The sequence below is a fragment of the Lasioglossum baleicum genome, chromosome 18 (genome assembly GCF_051020765.1).
Source record: "Lasioglossum baleicum chromosome 18, iyLasBale1, whole genome shotgun sequence".
In the NCBI taxonomy this organism is placed as follows: domain Eukaryota; kingdom Metazoa; phylum Arthropoda; class Insecta; order Hymenoptera; family Halictidae; genus Lasioglossum; species Lasioglossum baleicum.
Genome location: NC_134946.1, coordinates 2657574 through 2679592, shown reverse-complemented (window position 1 = coordinate 2679592; position 22019 = coordinate 2657574). Strand labels below are relative to the sequence as shown.

The 22019-nt window shown below is 37.2% G+C and overlaps 2 protein-coding genes and 1 long non-coding RNA gene across 5 annotated transcripts in view; 1 reads left to right on the top strand and 2 right to left on the bottom strand.

Annotated features, from left to right (window-relative positions):
* Nucleotides 1-2: 2 nt before the first annotated feature.
* Nucleotides 3-1509, bottom strand: LOC143217962 (peptidyl-tRNA hydrolase 2, mitochondrial). 2 transcript variants are annotated; one of them, XM_076442736.1, is made up of 2 exons: nucleotides 950-1509; nucleotides 3-628 (listed from the first exon to the last, which is right to left on the bottom strand). In XM_076442736.1, the coding sequence occupies exon 2, from the start codon at nucleotides 517-519 to the stop codon at nucleotides 100-102; it is 420 nt and encodes a 139-aa protein (XP_076298851.1). In that variant the 5' UTR covers nucleotides 520-628; nucleotides 950-1509; the 3' UTR covers nucleotides 3-99. The 2 variants fall into 2 exon arrangements, with proteins under 2 accessions (XP_076298851.1, XP_076298850.1); XM_076442735.1 differs by having other exon boundaries at nucleotides 707-1475.
* Nucleotides 1510-1585: 76 nt separating this feature from the next.
* The window catches only part of LOC143217956 (glycerol kinase), a 115913-nt gene continuing 95479 nt past the window's right edge, over nucleotides 1586-22019 (top strand). Inside the window, exons 1-2 of one of the 2 annotated variants that reach the window (XM_076442723.1) lie at nucleotides 1586-1727; nucleotides 10743-11046. In XM_076442723.1, the coding sequence (XP_076298838.1) occupies nucleotides 10878-11046 (169 nt within the window). In that variant the 5' untranslated portion in view covers nucleotides 1586-1727; nucleotides 10743-10877. Of the gene's footprint in view, nucleotides 1728-10522; nucleotides 10660-10742; nucleotides 11047-22019 lie in introns of those variants that run through there. The other variant, XM_076442724.1, reaches the window with a different exon arrangement.
* On the bottom strand, nucleotides 6818-10308 carry LOC143217963 (uncharacterized). The gene is made up of 3 exons (XR_013010949.1): nucleotides 10191-10308; nucleotides 8288-8449; nucleotides 6818-8112 (listed from the first exon to the last, which is right to left on the bottom strand). It is a non-coding gene; the product is annotated as an uncharacterized LOC143217963 (long non-coding RNA).

Here is a 22019-nt window from a genome sequence, read left to right as displayed (position 1 = left end):
CGTCCAATTCGATACAGATTTATTCTAGAGCTGTCAACTAAATGATTCTTTATACATATTGGACAAACGTAACACGATGACTCTTTTCGATATTAAATGTTATAGCAGCCTTAAATTTGACGTAATACCATCTACAGTGTTTTTAGGACCTGGTCCGATTCCAAGAGTAGAAATTGTACCAGGCACTAATTCAGTTCTACCCGCGTCTTTTATGATCACGCTAATGAGACCAGCGCTTCGAGCTTTTTTAGCTAATGCTATTAATTCTTCTTGATTACGTACTTGTACAACGATTTTCGGTTGACCCTGTATTAACCAAGATTCATACAACTGAGATTTCCCATTGTCTATCGCTTGCCGATAACATTCTACGGCAGCGTGAGCACACTGAGCTGCGGTTTTCCCTTTTCCCATGGCAATGTCGGTCCTCACGACGAGTACCATTTTACAGAGTACAGTGTCTGGATACTTTACAGCGTAATTGAACACACGTTTTATACGTTTCATCAGAGCTAACATCGTTTCAAAGTTATTTCTTCCTCGCTTTTTGATAAGTGTCCATGCACTTTCTGAAGTCTTTGAGTACAACTTGACACTTTCTCCAATCCTGAGTTTCCGCTATACACTCCTAAAAATACGTTGAAAAATTACAATATTCCGTGTACCGTGAGCATTCGACCTGTAATTGCATTCAGAAAGTTTATACTTGAACTTGATAATGCAATTCCATACAACCGGTTTTTTTTAACATTTCCTCGACAAGATCGACATCATTCGCCGGCTGCGAACCCGGATGAACAGTCATTTCGAATTTAGATAGAATACACGTAACATCGATTCTCTCTCTAATTAACTTTCTGATAAAGGTATTTGTCAGAGGCGCAGAGGTTAATACTGTTCATTGTATTTACTCGTCACACGTGGGACAAGCTATAGATACGTAACATACCGTATGCTGGATATCTAAATTTATTTTTAAAAAATGGATAGTGATCAGTTAATTCTTTCGAGCTATAATTACTAATCACAGTAGAAAATAATTCCTAATATGTTTCTTTTGCTTAGAGCGCAGGCATCGAATAAGAAATACGCAGCGGCTGGTTTTGGCGCGTAATACGATCACCGTGACCGATTTTCTTTTGGTTCGCATCGCGTGAGTATCTTTATTACATTATTGCGACAAAGAGAGATCTAATTACAGATGTAAAAACAATAAGAAAGTACAAAATTCAATAGTAGAATGTGACAAGTAAATACATTTGAAGTGCAATTTACAAAAAGTTGTAATAAATAAAAATATATTCCCGTCATTGGTATAGATTCCGAAGTAAACTATATAAAAGCGAAACGATTGTTCACGATTGTTTATGGGTTCTGATTTGAGCGTGTTTCGGGAATTTATGTTCGCCATAAATCCATAAAATCCGCAGTGTAGTAAGGCGCTAGCATCGGCATATGGCGGTTGGTAGTTCGAGATCTGCAGCAGACGACAACCACGACAACTGGACATGGCGTAGTAAAGCCTGGTAAAGCCGGACGCATGAGCCATACAGTGCAATACAGTGCCTTGGTGTTAGTGCCGCCGATACAGTGATTTATGATTTTCCTCCTGCACGACCGCTTGAAAGGATGTATCCTCGGAAACGATCCCCGATGCTCGTGATCACGTTCACGTTCACGTCAGGGCGTTAAGCGTTTGCCTGCCGGCCGTCACTCGCAACGGTTTTGTAAGTATTTACCGTATTTTTCCCATACTGCACTGACTTAAAAGATCCTGTCCGATACACCGCCGTTGAAATCGATGTTTCAAAAAGCCGCTGCATCGCGTTCCTCGGTAACGATTCGCGTATTCCTTTCACCGTTGCAAATCGAAAGGTGACAGACGGCCATACCTGAATTCCATAGCACGTGGGCAATCCACGTTGTATTCGAACACAACAGAGGCTCATTTGCATTTTTATATGGGGGTAAACGACGGTTCGTCAGCGAGTTCTTATAATTGGGCGCTGTCTCGAAATACAGTTCGATGGTGCAAGCGTTACCAAAATAAAGTAGGGCACCCGACGACTGCGGTGAATTTTTACATAACAGTTAATCATCGCGGTTTTTCCTTCATTTCGTGACAAATGTTCTTACGTCAGTTGCAATTGCCGTCGGTCTCGCGGAAAACTCAATTACCATCGAAGCATTAATTTCATTTGCGCGGTGAACTGTCAGTGGTTCGTCGAGCATGATAACCGATCCAATGGTCAGGGCCGTGGGTGCCTTAATTCGGAGTAGAAACGTAAATAGATCAGTCGCGCCTCGCAATTACTTGATGAATATCGTCGAGTTTCATCACGCGAGAACGTAACAATTTTAACTGCAGATTACCACGATAAGAAACGCGAACGTAATTTAGAACGTGTTGAAAGCGAGAGTTATTATTAAAAAGGAAAAACCATGAACATTTATTTTCCTGAAAATAAGAATTCTTTCGTGCATCAGAATTATTGTATGATTCAAGTCTTTGGCGAGTAAAACTAAATTTCGTATTATCCCGGTAAACAAAGTACAGCGACGCCGGTGGTGAAGTATGAAACTAATTTAGGTCGCGAATCGCCGCTAGGTGGCCACTATCAACATCTCCGGTTTCTCGCAAGTACTTGAGAGTCGCTCGATTAGTATATAAACCCGAGACGAATACTCCACTATCGGGTAGTCTGATGCTTCCCAGGCAAAAACCACGGACTATTTATAGACTACATTATGTCCGTTACTCACGCCGTACACCTTTAACAGTGTCATAAAAAAAGAATCAATTGTGTTTACTTTGTAAAACTTTACTGTGGAAGTACCCCGTGGACTATCTCTTTTGTCACTTATTTTTGCTAACGTATCACACACGCGCGGTCCTTTCATTTATTAGATATTTATTATCGCTGTGTCTACTAACAATGATTTAATCATCTTTAAATAGTCTAATAGTTTCTTTGGGAACTGCTAAAAGAAAACGATTTAGTTTCTTCTATATAGATATTAACCCTTTGGACTCGAAGCAATTTTAATTCCGAAATCCAGACGTATCTTTCAACCTAGAAGATTCCTATTCCATATAATCTTTTTTACGCTATTCGTATGAAATCGTTCTCTCGTACGACATTTGAATTTTTAGCAATTTCTAGAGTACAGAAGAATTAAATAATTAAAAATCTGTTGCAAATAATGATGTGGCAATTTTGACTGGCGCCTCAGAGTCGCCATTCGAGTGCAAAGGGTTAACACTAATCGTACCGAGTACAAAATGTGTCGGATATACATACACATTGTTTTATAAAAATTACAAGACTGAACTTGTTTAGATCTTTCACAATTTTTATAATAATACGTGATTAAATTAAGAAATTTATTCAATAATTTCTGACGGAAACGTCTTTATGATCTCAATAGTTAAAAAGTAGAAAATGTGAAACCGGTCGTGGTGCGGTTAGTGTTAAACAAAATGGGACGTGCAATTAGACTGGAGCTGTTTACTAGAGATATCGATTTCACGTGTACATGTGTAGTTCGGATGTATGTGTTGAAGTTCGTGTAGTTAGATACATGTGTACACGTATGTTTCGATACACAGATACAGGTATATTTTACCCAGATAGCACACGACGTCTTTTAGACATCGTTTTCACGCCGTTTTTACGTCTGTATGTTTTACGTCACAAGAAGACGCATTTTAGACGTCTTCAAGGCGCCTCTTTGGAGACGTCGTCTTTATAGCAGAAATGAGACGTCTAAAAGGCGTTTTCCTTCAGCCGTGAAAACGACATCTCCAAAAAGGCGTCTTTTGAGACGTAAGACGTACAGATGTAAAAACGACGTCTAAAAGACGTCTGCCTTCAGCCGTGAAAACGACATCTCCAAAAGGGCGTCTGCCTTCAGCCGTGAAAACGACATCTCCAAAAAGGCGTCTTTTGAGACGTAAGACGTACAGATGTAAAAACGACGTCCAAAAGACGTCTGCCTTCAGCCGTGAAACCGACATCTCCAAAAGGGCGTCTGCCTTCAGCCGTGAAAACGACGTCTCCAAAAAGGCGTCTTTTGAGACGTAAGACGTACAGATGTAAAAACGACGTCTGAAAGACGTCTGCCTTCAGCCGTGAAACCGACATCTCCAAAAGGGCGTCTGCCTTCAGCCGTGAAAACGACATCTCCAAAAAAGCGTCTTTTGAGACGTAAGACGTACAGATGTAAAAACGACGTCTAAAAGACGTCGTGTGCTGCCTGGGTAAAATATACGTGTATCGAAATACACGTATACATGTGTATTAAACATTATACGAACTCAAACACGTATATATTCGTTACACGTGGATTTTCAATACACGTTCAAACTCGTGATCTCTACGCGAATTTACATTCTTATAGAGATATAAAATTTGAAATCGCGCATAGATCGGTCGTTTGTTTTCATTCGATAATTTCTGTTGTTCGACTAATTATGGACGGTACGCATGCATGAAATCAGTACTGTAGCAATTAGAATTTTGACGGCGATTTATCAGCACAACTGGGTGCACTCAATTGATCCGCGCAGGCACCATTACGTCAACCGTCGCTGCAGCGATATTTCAACGCGTCTTTCAATCCTGTTTTATCACGATAATTCAATTAACATTGATCCGAACGCCAATTACGAGTCTGCCATTAATTACGTCGTAAGTTCGAAACTTTTAACGAGTCGTCCGGGCTCGAAGATACGGTCAGTGTAATTTAATTAGAAGCGCCCCCACAGAATATTCATTCTAACATTGTCGGTTGAATAGCTGACGGCACGGTTTTACATATGAATGTTTCCTCTTATCGGCACACCGATTTGCATTCCGCAAACGATATCATAAGAACGTTTCTAGTACTTCGACGAAACTCGACCAAGTTTTTACGTGCTAATATTCCACATGTATCTCTAATTACACTGTCCAACAAATTTCAACTTTTTTTATGATTTCAATATACTGTTGGGTCCTCCTTATAGAGTTTTTTGCGCTGATTCCGAATCTGTCCTTAATTTTTCTCCTATACGCACAGTTATTGAAAAACATGGCTTTGAAAAAAAACATATTTTTCAACTTTAAAGAAATATTGTGATGTTATTATAAAAGATATTGAATTGTTCTTTACAGCAAAAGATTCTGTAGACTTTCCCGAATACAATGATATCCAATATTAATACATTATGATTGTTTAAACATGTTTAAACAATGATTAAAGATGGAGAAACGCCACTTTGACACCAATTTTTGAGGATATTTTTCAATTTATCTCAAAAAATTAGGGTCCAGCGGAAAATCGAAATATACCACGCGATAGAGCAGACTTTTATCTTGAGAAACCACCCTTTTAAGTTTAATATAATTTTAATCAATCTACCGGGTGTTCATTTGAAAACTTTCCAGCCGAATATCTCGACAAGCATGAAAGATATTAAAAAAGCGTAAAACACGTGTCCAAGGATTTCGAGGCGGAAAGAGGGGGGCGGTATCAGTTTTTTATTTGGGTGGCGTTTTCAAGGTCGTTTGAAGGTCAGCTTTGTTTTTTCAAATGGAAGCCTATATTTTTTATTGTGGGATCTTATTGTAAGTAAAAATACCACCAATTTTCGTAGGATACTCTTTTTTTAGCCGCGCACTAGTTTCGGAGATATTTTAAGAGAAGTGGAGCGAGTCATACTTTACATATCTCCGAAACTAGTGCACGGATAAAGAAAAGTATCCTACGAAAATTGCTGGTCTTTTTATGTACAATAAGATCCTATAATAAAAAATGTAGGTTTCCATTTGAAAAAACAAAGTTGACCTTGAAATGACCTTGAAAACGCCACTCAAATAAAAACTGATACTGCCCCCCTCTTTCCCCCTCGAAATCCTTGGACACGTGTTTTACACTTTTTTAATATCTTTCATACTTTTCGAGATATTCGGCTGGAAAGTTTTCAAATGAACACCCTGTATATTCATTTGCATATGTACGATAAACAAGCGTTTATTTTAGCTTGCTGTGATCATTCGTCGGTATAAAAGTATATTTCCGTGGCGAAAATATTCTATTGAGGTAATTCAAGGAATAATACAAATTATAACGACTTTACGGTATAACATGCTGTAATGCACAGTATTCAGCACCACCGCCGTAACAATATGTGGCTCGATAAAATCCCAGGGCCCCCTTCGCGGTCAAAAAAATAAAAACAATTTAAATTCAAACTTTAAGGTTAAGTTACATCGAAAGGGGTCAAGGTAGAGAGTTTCCATTGCATATTTACTTCCATACTGCACAGTGGTCCAGGCGGCCGATCAAGCAGTTCATTAAGGGGGAATTTTGTGTAAAATGAAATCGATAGGAAATGTCTTCAGGAATACGATCAAAAAAGTTAGAAAGTGCTCAGAGATGTTCTTGTACGTTATTTTCAAAATAAAGTGATTGTTTTAATGGTGAAAATGGTGTTTTAGAGTTATTTAAATTGAAATATCTCCGGAACTACTAACTTTTCGACATACATAGGTTAGTACTTTTTTATAACGAACGTCCAGTTGCATCGATTAATGTATTACAAAATACCTCATTCCATTTAAAAAAATATCAATGACCTTGAAATCTCATTAAAAAATGACCTCGAAAATTTTTTCCCTTACACCGTTACATGTGGCCCTTCAAACAGTGTAACTTTGTCCTGAGACGTTTTTTTGTACAACGAAAAGTAACGGAGATATTTAAGTGTTCTGTTTCTTCGGACTCACCCTGTATTATGCAGACTAATGAATAATGTAAGATACGATTTCTTATCGCAAAAATCTGCTCTTTAATATAAAAAAAAGCGAGAGAAAATATTAAATAGGAACGTCGGGGCATCGCGTCAAAGAGAAGGAATTTATCTCGTGAAAAATATTCCTCACTTTCAATGTTTATTACAACTATAATGTTTATTAAACTGTACTATTTTCTTCATTTCCGAGGTCTATGGACATTTGGGAAACACTGTTCATTGATTAGATATCGATGCTAGAAAGTTTGTTTTTGGGCAAAATGGGACACGATTTTCCAATCCGGACCATTGTGCGGCGGGCCGCGTGTTGGCCAGGCCTGATTTAGAAAGTACTGTAAGGTGGAGTGCCCTATGCCTGGACAGCATGTTTTTCTATTTTTAATTTTATCACTTTAAATAAACAACAATAATTTTTTAAGAGTTTTGACATACAGTTCAGAGTTTGTAAAGTAATTTAAAATAAAAAAATCATTGTTTAGGTTAATATCTTAATTGTATTAACAAGAATAATTCAAACCTGGTGGTAGTTGGACATATTAAATCCAATCTAAGCTAGTACCTGGACAGAAGTAAACCCTATACCGGGACAAATTGAATTTACATATAATCTGCAACAGACACTATAGTGCTCCAAGCACTATGGCCGCCACAGGGAGCGAGACGCGCGACCGGGAGGAGTGGGGGTATTCCTTGAGAATGCCTCCAATCGAGCAAAAATTTGCCCATGCCTGATCTATAACATCGAACTTTATTAAATCTTTAATGATGCACATATGAATATATTATTATTGTATATTACACATTCTGCCCTTAATTTGTTGTGTAATTATCTCTTTTCTTTCGTGTAAATTATTATTGATTTCTTGTTCCTGTCCTTTTTTAATTTTGTATCTCCCTTTTTCCTGCTTTTTTGACAAATGTTCTTCTTCTATAATTTTTTTCTTGCTTCTTTTTTCAAAATCTTTCTTCTGTCTTCGACAGTACAGTTGGTGGTCCTTTGTTAGCATCCACCGAACTTAAAATTTTCATTCTGGAATGCGTGCTTTTTGGAATGTTAAACTGGCCTACTGTATTGAGAGATTGTACTTGTACGATGGATTCAACAGAATGAGATTCTTGATTTCTCTTAAATATTTTATTTTTATTCAATCTGTCATGTTTAGTAATATCCTTAGATTTTGTGTACACTTTTGGCTTTCTCTTACTTTAATCTGTTTTTTTATGATACTTATTAATTACTTTTTTCGACTGGAATCAAAAGTTTTGTTTCTAGTGATGGCCATCATCGAATTTAATTTTTAAAGCAAGTTTACAATCTGAAAAAAACATTTTTTTAAGAACTATATCGACATGGATAATTAATTTTTGAGGTTAGGTATTAATACTGATAGATTTATGACATAAAAATTAAGTATTATTAACGTCACAGCCGGAACACATCATCTATCATACATTCGTTATACAAGCTAATAGAAGACTATTTATACGTACATTTAGTTAAATAATTTGCAAACAATGCGTTGATTTTATTCACAAACGCGTGTCCGGCTTCAGGCGTAAGCACATTGCGTATAAGCTTAGAGTGGGCCAGCTACTGTCATCGCGTCCCAGTATGGAGTACTTATATTTGAAAACAGTCCTAATCTTGGACATCTAATATTTGGATTAATAATTATTATCTACGTTAAGTTTGATGGCCAATTTATTTTAAAATATCAATATTATTATGCATGATAATTATTTTTTGTCTGAGGGCTTAAATTATATCTTTTTTTCTAACAAAAGTTCGAACTATAAATGCACATGATTCGCATGTAAATAGGCTATTTTGTATACTGTTTTCAGATGAACTTTGAATTTATTTTTGAATTTCAATTGATGTCATAATGAAATAATATTCACACCTACTTGTAGCTAAGAGAGAGAGAGAGAGAGAGAGAGAGAGAGGCCTCAGAATATATTTAGGACCTTGAATAAGTTCTCGCTGTTTCTTTTACAAAATAAAAGCTTTATTTAAATTATAAGGAACAAAAACATTTCATTCAAAGTATTGCCCATCACTAGCGACCATTTTCTCCCATCTTTCTGGTAGTATATGAATTCCGCGTCGGAAAAACGACATGTCTTTTGAGGCTATCCAAGAATCGATCCATGTTTTAGCTTCTTCATAAGAATGAAAGCGCTGGTCAGCTAGGCCATGTGCCATCGAACGGAATAGGTGAAAATCAGAAGGGGCTATGTCAGGTGAATACGGCGGGTGGGGTAGAACTTCCCATTGAAGCGTTTCCAGGTAGGTTTTCACTGGTTTTGCAACATGAGGCCGAGCGTTGTCATGTAGCAAAATCACTTTGTCGTGTCTCTGCTCGTATAGCGGCCGTTTTTCTTTTAAGGCTCGACTTAAACGCATCAGTTGAAGTCGATAGCGCTCCCCCGTGATAGTCTCATTCGGTTTGAGCAGCTCATTATAAATTACACCCTGCTGATCCCACCAAATACAGAGAAGAAGCTTCGAACCATGGATATTTGGTTTTGCAGACGATGTTGATGCATGGCCGGGCTTACCCCACGAATTTCTACGCTTTGGCTTATCGTAGTGTATCCACTTTTCATCGCCAGTCACGATGCGGTGCAAAAAACCTTTTCTTTTCTGCCGTTGAAGCAGTAGTTCACACGTGAGAAAACGCCGTTCGACGTCTCTCGGCTTCAATTAATACGGTACTCAATGTCCTTGCTTCTGGATCATTCCTAAAACTTTTAAACGTTTTGAAACAGTTGACTCATCTACTTGTAATGTTTTTCCAAGTTCTGCTAGCGTCTGACATCGGTCTTGATCGAGTAATTCCTCCAACTTTTCGTCTTCAAATTTTTTCGGTGCGCCAGAACGTTCTTTATCCTCAAGTTCAAAATCATTATTTTTGAAGCGTCGAAACCAGTCTCTGCATGTCGTATCCGACAAAGCATTGTCACCATAAGTCTCAACAAGAATTCTATGTGCTTCAGCTGCAGATTTCTTTTGAATAAAGTAGCGCAATAAAATTCCCTGCAAATACACTTTATTTGGCACAAAAGTAGACATTTTCAGAACTAAGAAAAAATTACTTTGTTTACACTAAAGTGAACTACCATACACTGAAATTTAAGGTTAGATACACTACTGCCTTGCATGTGTGTTACCATTCGAAATTTCACGAACGGGGTACTGCTACTGCCATCTTTGAAGAAACAGCGAGAACTTATTCAAGGTCCTAATAATATAATTATTTAATCTCTTAATTACTGATTTTACTATAAAAATTCAACTGTCCAGATTTAGGTGTCACTTTTGGACTGTCCAGACTTAGGGCACTTCACCTCAGATGCATTGAACACCGATATGAGACAAGTCATTGTTTACCAAATGAATTGCTAGATCGGCCGCCCGGATCACTGTGTGCCGGTCTCGAGCCAGTCGAGCCTGACGTCTGTTCTACGTTCTACCTCGGGCGACCAGTCGTCGACTGATTGTCTGGCGCGCGAGGTGTCAGGCCGGTGATATAATCGTTAGTGGATCAGGGAGTAACGCGGGGTCGAATTCGTTGAACGGTTTAATTTTAGAGCGTGGTCGCTGGCCATGTCTACGAGAGCCAGCACACACAGACTCTCGACGACTAAACGGCGACGAGACAAAACCGCGAATCGCTACACCAGTTCTACCCAGTGTGGACCCAGCATAATAATTCCGTGCCCGAAGACGAAGTGAGAGGGGGGGGGGAGAGGGTGAGCAAAGCGTCGTGCGGCAGAAGCCGAAAGGAGGAGATCGAAAGCATATCGAGTCACGCGCGTAACCTCGATCGAATGTGTCCGGTGCACCTGGCCGGTGTGCGGTAATGAGCGAGCCCCGACGATAAGGCAACCCGCGCGTCTCTTTCCTACCGGTTTAGGACTGATTTGTTTCTCGGTTTCTCAGCTTTCTGGAACACTAGCAGCTACGAGGCGGTTCCAGCACCGACGGGGAATCCCTTAGTCCGCCGTGTGCGAGCAACCTCGCTGTTTATCTCTCTCGCTCAACCTCTCGTTAAATCGGCGCGAACCGGTCCTTATCATGGAGGACGAGAAGCTGAAGGATCCTGAAGCTGAAGAAGTAGAAGAGGAGGAAAATGACGAGGTCGGCACGCTCGACGACATCGCCATATTCCAGGAGATGGAGCGCACGCAAACTGGACGGAAAACCAGCATCTTCAAGTACTACTCGTTCGACGAGATGGGGAAAGGTGAGTACCCTCCGATTTCTCGTTACGGACGTCCGCCGCGATCGTTTTCAAATTCATCCAACAAGGGGATGCCACGGACTTTTCTGAAACTTGAAGATGTCATCTTCAAATGTAATTTAGCGAAGCAGTAGCGCCAGCTTCTCAAGATTTTCCGAGAAAATTGCATTTGAAAATCGGTTTATACGCGCGAGTTTTAAGGAGTTCGCGTCAAAAAGTTAACAAGAAAATAAGTAGCCGAGAGCGTAGCGAGAAATACTAGTAATCGGTAGGTTGCTTGTTTGAGTCCCGCTTCCGATATTTTTTTTTTCTAGAAATTGATACCTATTTTTCCATTTTGAAAACAATTATTACTGTTTATAAACCGCTAAATGTTGATTAACTTTTGTTTAAAACATTTTCTTGTCTCATTATCGGAATTGCCTGAAAAATCATCTTCAGTTTTGACATAAACAATCATTCATAAAATGTTGATTTTTATATGCTTGTACAATTTTTAATAAATTTGATTAATTTGATCGTTTTTCAAGGTGATGTGAATTTAGAAAACAATATACAGCAGCGGACAAAAGTTTAAGACCGCTCTAAAGAAGACGATAACTTTTTTAATATTTTACTATACGATTTGAACTTTTTTGGGAAGCTAGTGCAATTAGTTTACTAAAGGATGTGAAAAGAAATTTTTTCAAAAATTGCAAGTGATCGGAATTGTTGAAAAAATACTAAAAGTTGAATTTTTAACTTTTTTATGTGGGCCTATATTGAAAATTTAAAAAATACGTTTGGTAGACCTGTATCAATTAAACATATTCTGAAAATTTCGTTAAAATCGGTTTAAAGATTGTTAAAATCGGTTTAAAGATGGTAAAAATTGCAGATTTTCATGAATCATTGCCGAAAATCGTGAAAATCTGCAATTTGTTACCATTTTTAAACGTTTGTAGCTTATTGCAACATCGACCGATTTTGACGAAATTTAGAGCGGTGTTAAACTTTTGTCCGCTACTGTACATTCGATAAACATCAAAAAATATCCACTGAAGTATCTGTGACATTTTAAACGCTAATAATTCCTGAAGAAGGACGAAGACGGTAACCGTGTACCGAAAATATTCCAATTTGAAAAAATGTGGGTCTATTTTTATTAACTCGAAAGATATTTCACGTGAAAGGAATATTCCATAACTTCCACAATTTTCATGAGTCCATTAAGAATTACTTATTTAATAAGGGACGTGAATTGTAATTATAAATTTTTGAGATGCACCCATTTACAAGGTAAAAGAATGCTCTTTATTTAAACAAAGAATATTTTTAGAATTATTACATAGGTTCGGCAGGGTTTACAAAAGAAAATCGGTAATTTTCTCGATCGAAAATCGTATTCACAAAATGCTCAATTTTAAATGCTTGTTCTAATTGAAAAGATTACGATGGTTAAAACTGCCCTTAGAGGTTTTTCAATGGCTCTTCAACCATTCGAAAGCTGACCAATAAACACCCATCTGAGTAAAATTTCAGCCCTCTAGCTTGCCCGTGAGGGTAGTTATAGGGCAAATTAGATTTCGCGCTTTTCCGCTCATTTTCCGCTATCAGATGTTCTCTAAAATTCTGAAAAAAATGTGGCACGTGTCGAGTCTCAAGACGCATTTTATAGGATTTTTTCAGATTTTTTGGTTGCGAACTGTGGTCGTGAAAAATGAAAAAGTGGATATGCTAGGGTTCGAATCCCGCCCACCACGAAGTTTTTTTCCGCTCTCGGATGTTTTCTAAAATTCTGAAAAAAATGTGGCACGTATCGGGTCTAAAGACGCATTTTATAGGATTTTTTCAGATTTTTTGGTTGCGAACTGTGGTCGTAAAAAATGAAAAAGTGGATATGCTAGGGTTCAAATTAGAGATCACGAATCTGAACGTGTATTGAAAATTCACGTGTACACGTGTAACGAATACACACGTGTATCGAAGTACACGTGTAAAGTTTACTCCACGTGTACACGTGTACTTCGATACACGTGTACACGTGTATTTAGGTACACGTGTACACGTGTATTTAGGTGCACGTGTACACGTGTATTGAGCTACACGTGTACACGTGGATTGAAATACACGAATACACGTATCGAAATGTATAATTTCACATGTATTAACCCATCTTTCTATTATATAAAATAGTTCTGTAGTTCTGTCACGCAAAAACTCCGACCGGCGAAGCTTTCTGATGGGAACCCTAAATTGAGCGACGTGACAATGTGTATTTTTCAGAGAGAGAGAGATATAGCGCGATATTGTATAGCGATAGAGAGAGCAAGATGGTAAGAGAGAGGCGCCGCGGGGGTTGGTGAGCGAAGCGAACAGGGGGCAGAGCCCCCTAGTATCCCGTATGTTATTTCGTCATTAATATCAGAATATTTAGATATGTAAATTGTTCATGAGACTTATTTACTGAGTTGCAGGTGAAAATAAGAAGCATTATGGTTTTGGTTAATAAAGTTTACTTTATTAATCTTTTGTTCTGAGATAAGAAAACTAAAGTATTAACATTTTGTGGAAGTAAACGGCTTCGTTTTTTTGTTACAATATTTCCAGCACATGAAAAACACCGTTCCGACATCGCCGAAGTTGCTGGAATTGTTAAATATTTTTTGGCAAAATGTTAATACTTTAGGTTTCTTATCTCAGAACAAAAGATTAATAAATTAAACTTTATTAACCAAAACCATAATGCTTCTTATTTTCACCTGCAACTCAGTAAATAAGTCTCATGAACAATTTACATATCTAAATATTCTGATATTAATGACGAAATAACATATGGGATACTAGGGGGCTCTGCCCCCTGTTCGCTTCGCTCACCAACCCCCGCGGTGCCTCTCTCTTACCATCTTGCTCTCTCTATCGCTATACAATATCGCGCTATATCTCTCTCTCTCTGAAAAATACACATTGTCACGTCGCTCAATTTAGGGTTCCCATCAGAAAGCTTCGCCGGTCGGAGTTTTTGCGTGACAGAACTACAGAACTATTTTATATAATAGAAAGATGGGTTAATACATGTGAAATTATACATTTCGATACGTGTATTCGTGTATTTCAATCCACGTGTACACGTGTAGCTCAATACACGTGTACACGTGCACCTAAATACATGTGTACACGTGTATCGAAGTACACGTGGAGTAAACTTTACACGTGTACTTCGATACACGTGTATATTCGTTACACGTGTACACGTGTATTTCAGATACACGTGAAATCGAGATCTCTAGTTCAAATCCTGCCCACCACGAAGTTTTTTTTCCATGCATTATTTTTTATTTTCTCAATTTCTTATTATATGGTTTACATATATGATTTTAACAGTATTTTTTCATGTTTTAAAAATATTTAAATAACATTTTCTAGTAAATTAAACATTAATATCGACATTCTCGGGATTGCTAAACAGGCCTGGCCAAATAGTTTCACGTTTCACGGGCCACTTTGATGACGCGTAAAGTTACAGCGAGCCGCACTTTAGGTAAACATGCTTTTAAAAAATTTGATAGAAATATCTCAATTTTAAGCCTTATAATCTATTATTTATAAGTTATTTTTATTTTTTAACTAGAAAGTGCATGTTTTTTATTTATGGGCGTTGGGAAATAAATCGAACATAAAAATAATATAAAATGTTATATTTACTTTGTTATTGAAAATTCTCTCTCTGTATTAATTAGATATTTATAAATGTGAATGCAGTATGTTTTCCGGTAGACGTCCTCAAAAAAGGGCGCTTTTACGAATGCTGCATTTATAGTGTGTGCTAGACGCCGCAAAAATTATTGTTTTCCATGTTTTTACGATGAACATCAGCATGTAATTAAAAAAGAGAGAGAATTTTCAATAATAAAATAAATATAACATTCTGTATTATTTTTTTTATTATTATTCTGTATTATTTTCGATTTATTTCCCAACGCCCACAAACAAAAACATGCATTTTCTATTGAAAAAATAAAATACAACAACTTATAAATACTAGATTTTAGGCTTAAATTTGAGGTAGCTATCAATTTCAACCTACCAGCGACCTACCGATTACTAGTAAAAACTCGAATGGATAAGATGGTCACAAATAAATACTTATTTACTCGTAGTAGCTTATCCAAAAATAAAAAAATGACTTATAAATAATATATTTCAGGCTTAAAATTGAGGTAGGTATCAATTTCAAGAAAAAAAAATACCTGAAGCGGGGAGAACTCGAACCAGCAACCTACCGATTACTAGCATTTCTCGCTACGCCCCACAGTGGGCCAAACCGACGAAATCTGTGTCAAAATCAAAGAACTTTCGATAGAAATGAGGTAGAGCGATGAAATTTTTTTAAAATTGAAGCTGAAACTTTGCAGAATATGGGAAAAATAGGGAGATTATGGTACGAACGTTTTTTAACCTTGAGAAAATTCGTTAAACATGTAGAATTTCAAGAAATCGATTTTGCAATATCCTGAGGTCGTAGACAAATTTTGAAACCAGATTTGAAATCGGCGTGAAAAAATTTACGAGAAATGATGTGTCGCATCTCAAAAAAAAATTTTTCCGCGCGTGGTATTGGAAAAACCACAATTTTCTTGAAGTTGTGCAAGTTTAACGAATTCTTTCAAGGTTAAAAAACGTTCGCACCACAATCTCCATAATTATCCCATATTCTGCAAAGTTCCAGCTTTTATTTACAAAAAATTTCATCGCTCTATCTCATTTCTATCGAAAGTTCTTTTGATTCTGACACAGATTTCGTCGGTTTAGCCCACTGTGCGTCCTCGGCTATTCATCTTCTTGTTAATTTTTTAACGCAAACTCCTTAAAACGCGCGCATGTAAACCGATTTTCAAATGCAATTTTCTCGGGAAATCTTAAGAATCCATCAACCGTGGCATCCCTTTGTAAGCTTGGTCAATTCCGCTGCGATTTTACAAAGGCGGTTTGGCAACATATTTGAATTTTATAAAAATCTGCGAGGAAGAGGCGTCTAGACAAATCTACCAATTTATATTATTAGAATTTTAGTATGTAGCAAGTTTCTCTCATTCGTCGAATTCGCAACTGTCATTGTTTGGATCGGGAAAGTTGGATACTTTGAAATGGAATCAAGTACAAAATGAAAGACCGCTTTAAATGAACGAGAATTTCTGTTTTGTTTCATTGAGAGAATTCATAAACTTCATCGAATTTAACTTGACTGGACTTTCGATACCACTTTATGTTGGAATAATGAATAAAATTGAATTGATAAAACGCAGGCGCTCATTATCTCGTTCTAATCCGACGTTTCCGAGAATTTCTCACCTGGGGGGGGGGGGGAGATATGTAAATTCTCAAGGTTATCATCGATGTCTGCCGATAGGTGATAAGGGAAATGGAATCGTCGACCTTTAATCGTTCAACGCGATTCGAGTCCACGGTATAATTCCTTCCGCCATCAGTCGGAAGCCGTGGCGTACGATGATAACGGTTGATATCGTCGGGTTCTTCGATGTTTATTTAAGGTGTGTGAGAGGACGGTCGGAAGTGTGTGTCCTCTGCGATAGCACACGCCGAGTTTGTAATACGGCCAAGAATAAAAGCAAGCGCGATGACCAACGGCATACCACGAACGACGTCAACACGTTCTGGCGACCTGTGTCTAAGTACAGTAAGGGGACAAAATATTTCGACTCTTGTTATGTACTTCTCCTTTCTGATGTTTGTACTCTGATTTAGCAACTCGCTACACTTTATTTATGCTCGGCTGTGTATATTTTAATCCTCACACGGGGCGGACCATTTTGTTAGTTACATAATCGAGAATTTTTAGGACCGCTCACTGTGCTACGGTGCCCGAAATGTCCATAAAGCCACCTATATTTTGACGTATTCTTTGAAGAATATTGTCAAGTTTACTACTTTTTCTCATCTACTATTATATTTAGTTGAAACAGCTATAGTCCAGTCGCCAGGTACTTTTAATAGGAAAGTATTCCGAACTTAATGAAATTTTGACACGTCATTTAGGGGTACTGTGGGGTGTCGAATCTCAGTTTTCGATCTCGAGGACCCTGTGCTAACTTGGGGAGGGGGAAAAAACCACGATTTTTATTACCTTGTTTTGGTTTTTCGCCTATTACTCAAAAACTGTGGGTCCTATGAACTTTTGTCTTCCATTTTTGGAAAGAGCATTAAATTTCCTTCAAATTTCACTGTTCAATCTTTTTTTTTGACCAAATAGGCACCGAGAGACAGGCGTTCAAAATTAGGAAATTAAGTGGCAACTGACGAATATAGGGAAAGACAGAGAAAATTACACTGTCCAACAACAAAAATGTTTCCATATAACTGTTGGGTGTATCTTATACAGTTTTTAGCGCTAAGTCCGAATCTGGCCTTAATTTTTCTCCTACACGCACAGTTTTTGAGAAATTTGAGTTTGAAAAAAAAACACGTTTTTCAACTTTGAACAGATATTATGATGTTATTATAAAAGATATTGTATTATTCTTTACAGCAAAAGATTCTCTAGATTTTCCCGAATCCAGTGATGTGCAATAGTAATACATTATGATTGTTTAAACATGTTTAAACAATCATTAAAGACGGAGAGGCATCACTTTTGTACACATTTTTGAGGATATTTTTCAATTTAAAAAAAAAAAAATTAGGGTCTAAGGGTCCAGCGGAAAATCGAATTGCACCACGCGATAGAGCAGACTTTTATCTTGAGAAACCACTCTTTCAACTTTCCAACGTCGACGTTTTCTTCGAGATAAAAAGAAAAATCTATTTGATTTTATTTTCTATTTTGTAAGCATCAGACATGGATTCTTACTCTTCACCTAACCCAATCTACATTTACTACTCTTTGAGATTACGGATTAATGGGAAAATATAAAATCATAAAGTGATGACCAGGCACCTAAATAGGGAATAAACTGCAATTATAACATTAGGCACTTGTCAGCGGACACCCCCCCCCTCCTCTAAACCATGTGAAGTCAGATTGATAAGAGTACAATGTTAGGGTTTTTGGAGAAAGAGAGCCTTTTTTTACGTATTTCTCAAATTCGTCTTCCGGGGGGGGGGGGGGTGTCCGAAGGGGGGTGTGAAAATGTGAGGGGTATACACAGTATGTAGATTATATGTAGATATGTTGAAAAACTAAATTTGTGAGCCAAAAACCTGCAATTTCCTGCTAAATGTCACAATGTGTGGCTCAAAATGACATTTTGAGAAACATTTCCTAATTTTGAACGCCTGTTTTTCGGTACCTATTGCATCAAAATATACGTTTGCCTAGTGAAATTTGAAGGAAATTTAATGCTCTTTCCAAAAATGGAAGACAAAAGTTCATAGGACCCACAGTTTTTGAGTAATAGGCGAAAAACCAAAAACAGGTAACAAAACTACTACTTTCGTCGTGTATCCGGCTCTCGCAACAGTCTTCGAAATTACGCCGTAAGTTTCGATTACATAAAAAATGTTAATTTAGCAACCCATATTTTAAGTTAAAGTTAAAGAAGTTTATAACAAAAAAAAAACTCGTTAGCACGCCGTAATTCAACGTAGTGTTTCAAAATTTAGTCTACATTTGGATGTTGATTATTTAATCTGTTACGGATCAGATAGGGAAAACCAGTCACTTAACAATCAAACAACTTTATTTCTCCATAATGGGGATCGTCAACGGTCAACGGTCGTCGTACAAACACTTTGTATAGAACAACAAACACAAAACAAGATACCTTGGTGATTATTAATTACCAATTAATTACTAATTAATAAACGTAAAAAGTAGATATAAGTAAATAGATAAAACGCGAAACCGTGCAAGATGCGCGTGGTAACGTGAGCGAAAACGAGATTAGATTCAATTGGACTTTCCTAACGAAGTGCGATAGCACAGCCTACTCTAGAGTTGGCTGGAGTAGGCTGTGGCGATGCGATAGCTAAAGCAAGCTATACAGGGTGTCCCAGAACAAGTGTAGTTCCCGGAAATGGGAGGTTCCTGAGACCATTCTAAGAGACATTTTCCTTTGCACCAATGTCAACTGTGGCTTTGTTTAGGAGTTATTAACGAAAAACACGGACCAATCAGAGCGCGCCCTGGGCCGCCGCGCCGCGCCGCGCCGGCAAACGAGTGTCGGTGGTACGCCGCACAGTGGTGCCAAATGGCCAAAAAGCGGAAAAAAATCTATAAAAACCAAACCATCCAACAAATTTGCTTGAAAATTTGTGGAAAGCATGCCACAGGTACAACGGTTATGTGGAAAGAAAATAAATATTTATTTATTTATTAATTTATTTATTTTTTCATTAAAAATTTTTTCTACTTGTTTTACTGTTCTCCGATTTTGATGAAATTTAAATATGTTGTAGATTTCAACATTTTGAACAACTTTTTCCTTTTCCAATATAGAGGGGTCGATTTTAGTTTTCGAGATATTCGCATTTTCGTATGCAGGAACTGATCAGGAGCCGCGTAAGAGCTGTGTACATTGTACATACATATGTGTACATACCAAGATTTTCACCACTTTTAACCACTTATACCTCGTGTGTATGTTAATCAATTTCGATGAAATTTTCAGTATGTATATAACTAACATAGATCTACTAAACGTATATTTTAAATTTTCTATACGGGGACAAATAAAAAAAATTTTTAAACTGCCTTTTTTTTACGTAATTGCTATTCTTTCAAAAAATTTTTTGCACGTTATTTAGTAAACAACTGCATTTAATTGATCACAAAAAATCAGATCGTTTGGTAAAAGTTTAGAAAAGTTATTCCGTTTTAAAGAGCGTACACGGATACATGCGACTGACTATAGTTAGAAAAAATTGGTCGCAGAGCCAGGTTCGCAGGAGTTCGCAGCCAAAACCTGGTTGGATATGTACTTTAAAGTGTGTTGCATGATTTGCAACAAGTTTTATCTTGGCGCTTTTTGGCGCAAACAAGTTATGTCAAATTAAACTTTAATTCTACTATTCAAAATAGCTCTTTTTCAATTTGTGTTTTAGATAAATAAATGACACTTACATTAATTAAAGCTACGTTAAATAAATCATCTATTATAAACACAATCAAATTATAATATTGTTCAAGTGTTATAATGTTTTAGATTCTTGTGGCTGCGTTTATACGTAGACGCATTTATAAGCCAAAATCGCAGGTTTCCTTTTTCCAAACTTTCATGTCATACTATTCCTAGAAATAAGTGATACTTATAAAAATTTTTTATTGGTTTAAATACTCCAACTATATAGTAAACGAAATTGCAATGAAAAATCTATGTACCTAACATTCGAAAAATTGATTTTTTTCCCTGCTCGCACCACTGTGCGCCGTGACATCGCATCGTGACGGCGCGACGGCCCAGGGCGCGTTCTGATTGGTCCGTGTTTTTCGTTAATAACTCCTAAACAAAGCCGCAGTTGACTTTGGTGCAAAGGAAAATGTCTCTTAGAATGGTCTCAGGAACCTCCCATTTCCGGGAACTACACTTGCTCTGGGACACCCTGTATAAAGTGAAGAACGGATCGATCAGCTGGCCGTTGGCAGTCACCGTCGGGAGATCGATTGGATGATCCATCGATCGATCCGCCAATCGGAGTAGGCTGTGTCGATAGTAATCGATCTCCGACGGCGCCGGCCAAATAGCCACCAATCGCTGAGCGGCGAATTAGGTCGGCGCGCGCACGCTGCCGACACATCCACCCAATCCCAAACATAATCGCATCGTTAAAAATATTAAAATTCAAATAAAATTTATATGAGCATATGCAAAAGCAATCAAAGTAAACACTATAAAGTTGTAAAGGTTTGTTAATAAACTAACAATGCATGAAACATAATTACATACCCATTGAAAACCAAAATGAAAAAGTATTGACATAAAATTATTCGAAATAATTTTATTGTAATTATTGTAATTATAATAAAAATGATTATACTCATAACAATAATACAAATGTACGTACAGATATTTATGCTCATATTACTTTACATTATTGTAGTACTGTAATAATTCATAATTTCTTACTACATAATTTCTACCGTTCAAATATACGCGCCATATACATTTGTAATCTTCAAAGTAGTAGATATTCGGTACTTGCCAATACCAGTGATACCAGAGAGGATCTAATATGTACACCGCAAATATCGGTAACATTGGACGCGACACCGAAGTGTGTGGTTTTTTTGGCTTTTAGAACACCAAAAAGTGCGGTCAAAAACGCCTATAAGGCGCGACGTATGTATGCTTTTATGTTGCTCGGGCATAATGCTGGCTGCTCGGTTTTGGATTCTGTCCGGCAGATGGGCTCGATTTCTGCTCGAGGTAGGCCTGGCAGACTGGGTAGTTGCATATTCTTGCACATTTTAAAACAAGTCTTATTTTTAAATATTTGTTTAACTGCACGGTGATTACTTTATTTCTTTTCGAGATTCAATTTTCAGAAACTTATTGTTGGTCAAGATTTTTGTAATAGAATTTATGACAACCACTTCACTTGCGACTATATGTACATATGTATAAGTACTATGACTAAATGAACAAACTGTCCCTTCACCTTTGACTGAAACATATAACTATGAGAATATCGAGTGTGGTCATTATATGTAAGTACGCTTGTTACTGTCTGATAAATATTTGATTCACTGAATCAATACTGCGCTTACAATTACTCATCAATAATTTCAATCCCAGTTTATGTGAAAATCGTCGCTGTCACTGTCGCGAGTTATGAATGTATTAGCTATCAAAATCATTTTTGAAAAACGGTGATTGAACAATTGCGATGAAAAATTAATTGTTGGAAAGGGGATAACAATAAATAGAATTACTAAGATATATTTTAATATTTCTACTATAATTTGTTGAACTTGTTTACTTAGAGTAACGCGACGCACGACAATCAGTAAAATCAATTCGAAGTAGTAGGATAATATCGAA

Coding starts and splice junctions, on each gene's coding strand:
- LOC143217962 (XM_076442736.1), bottom strand. CDS start 519: ATGTTAGCTCTGATGAAACGTATAAAACGTGTGTTCAATTACGCTGTA.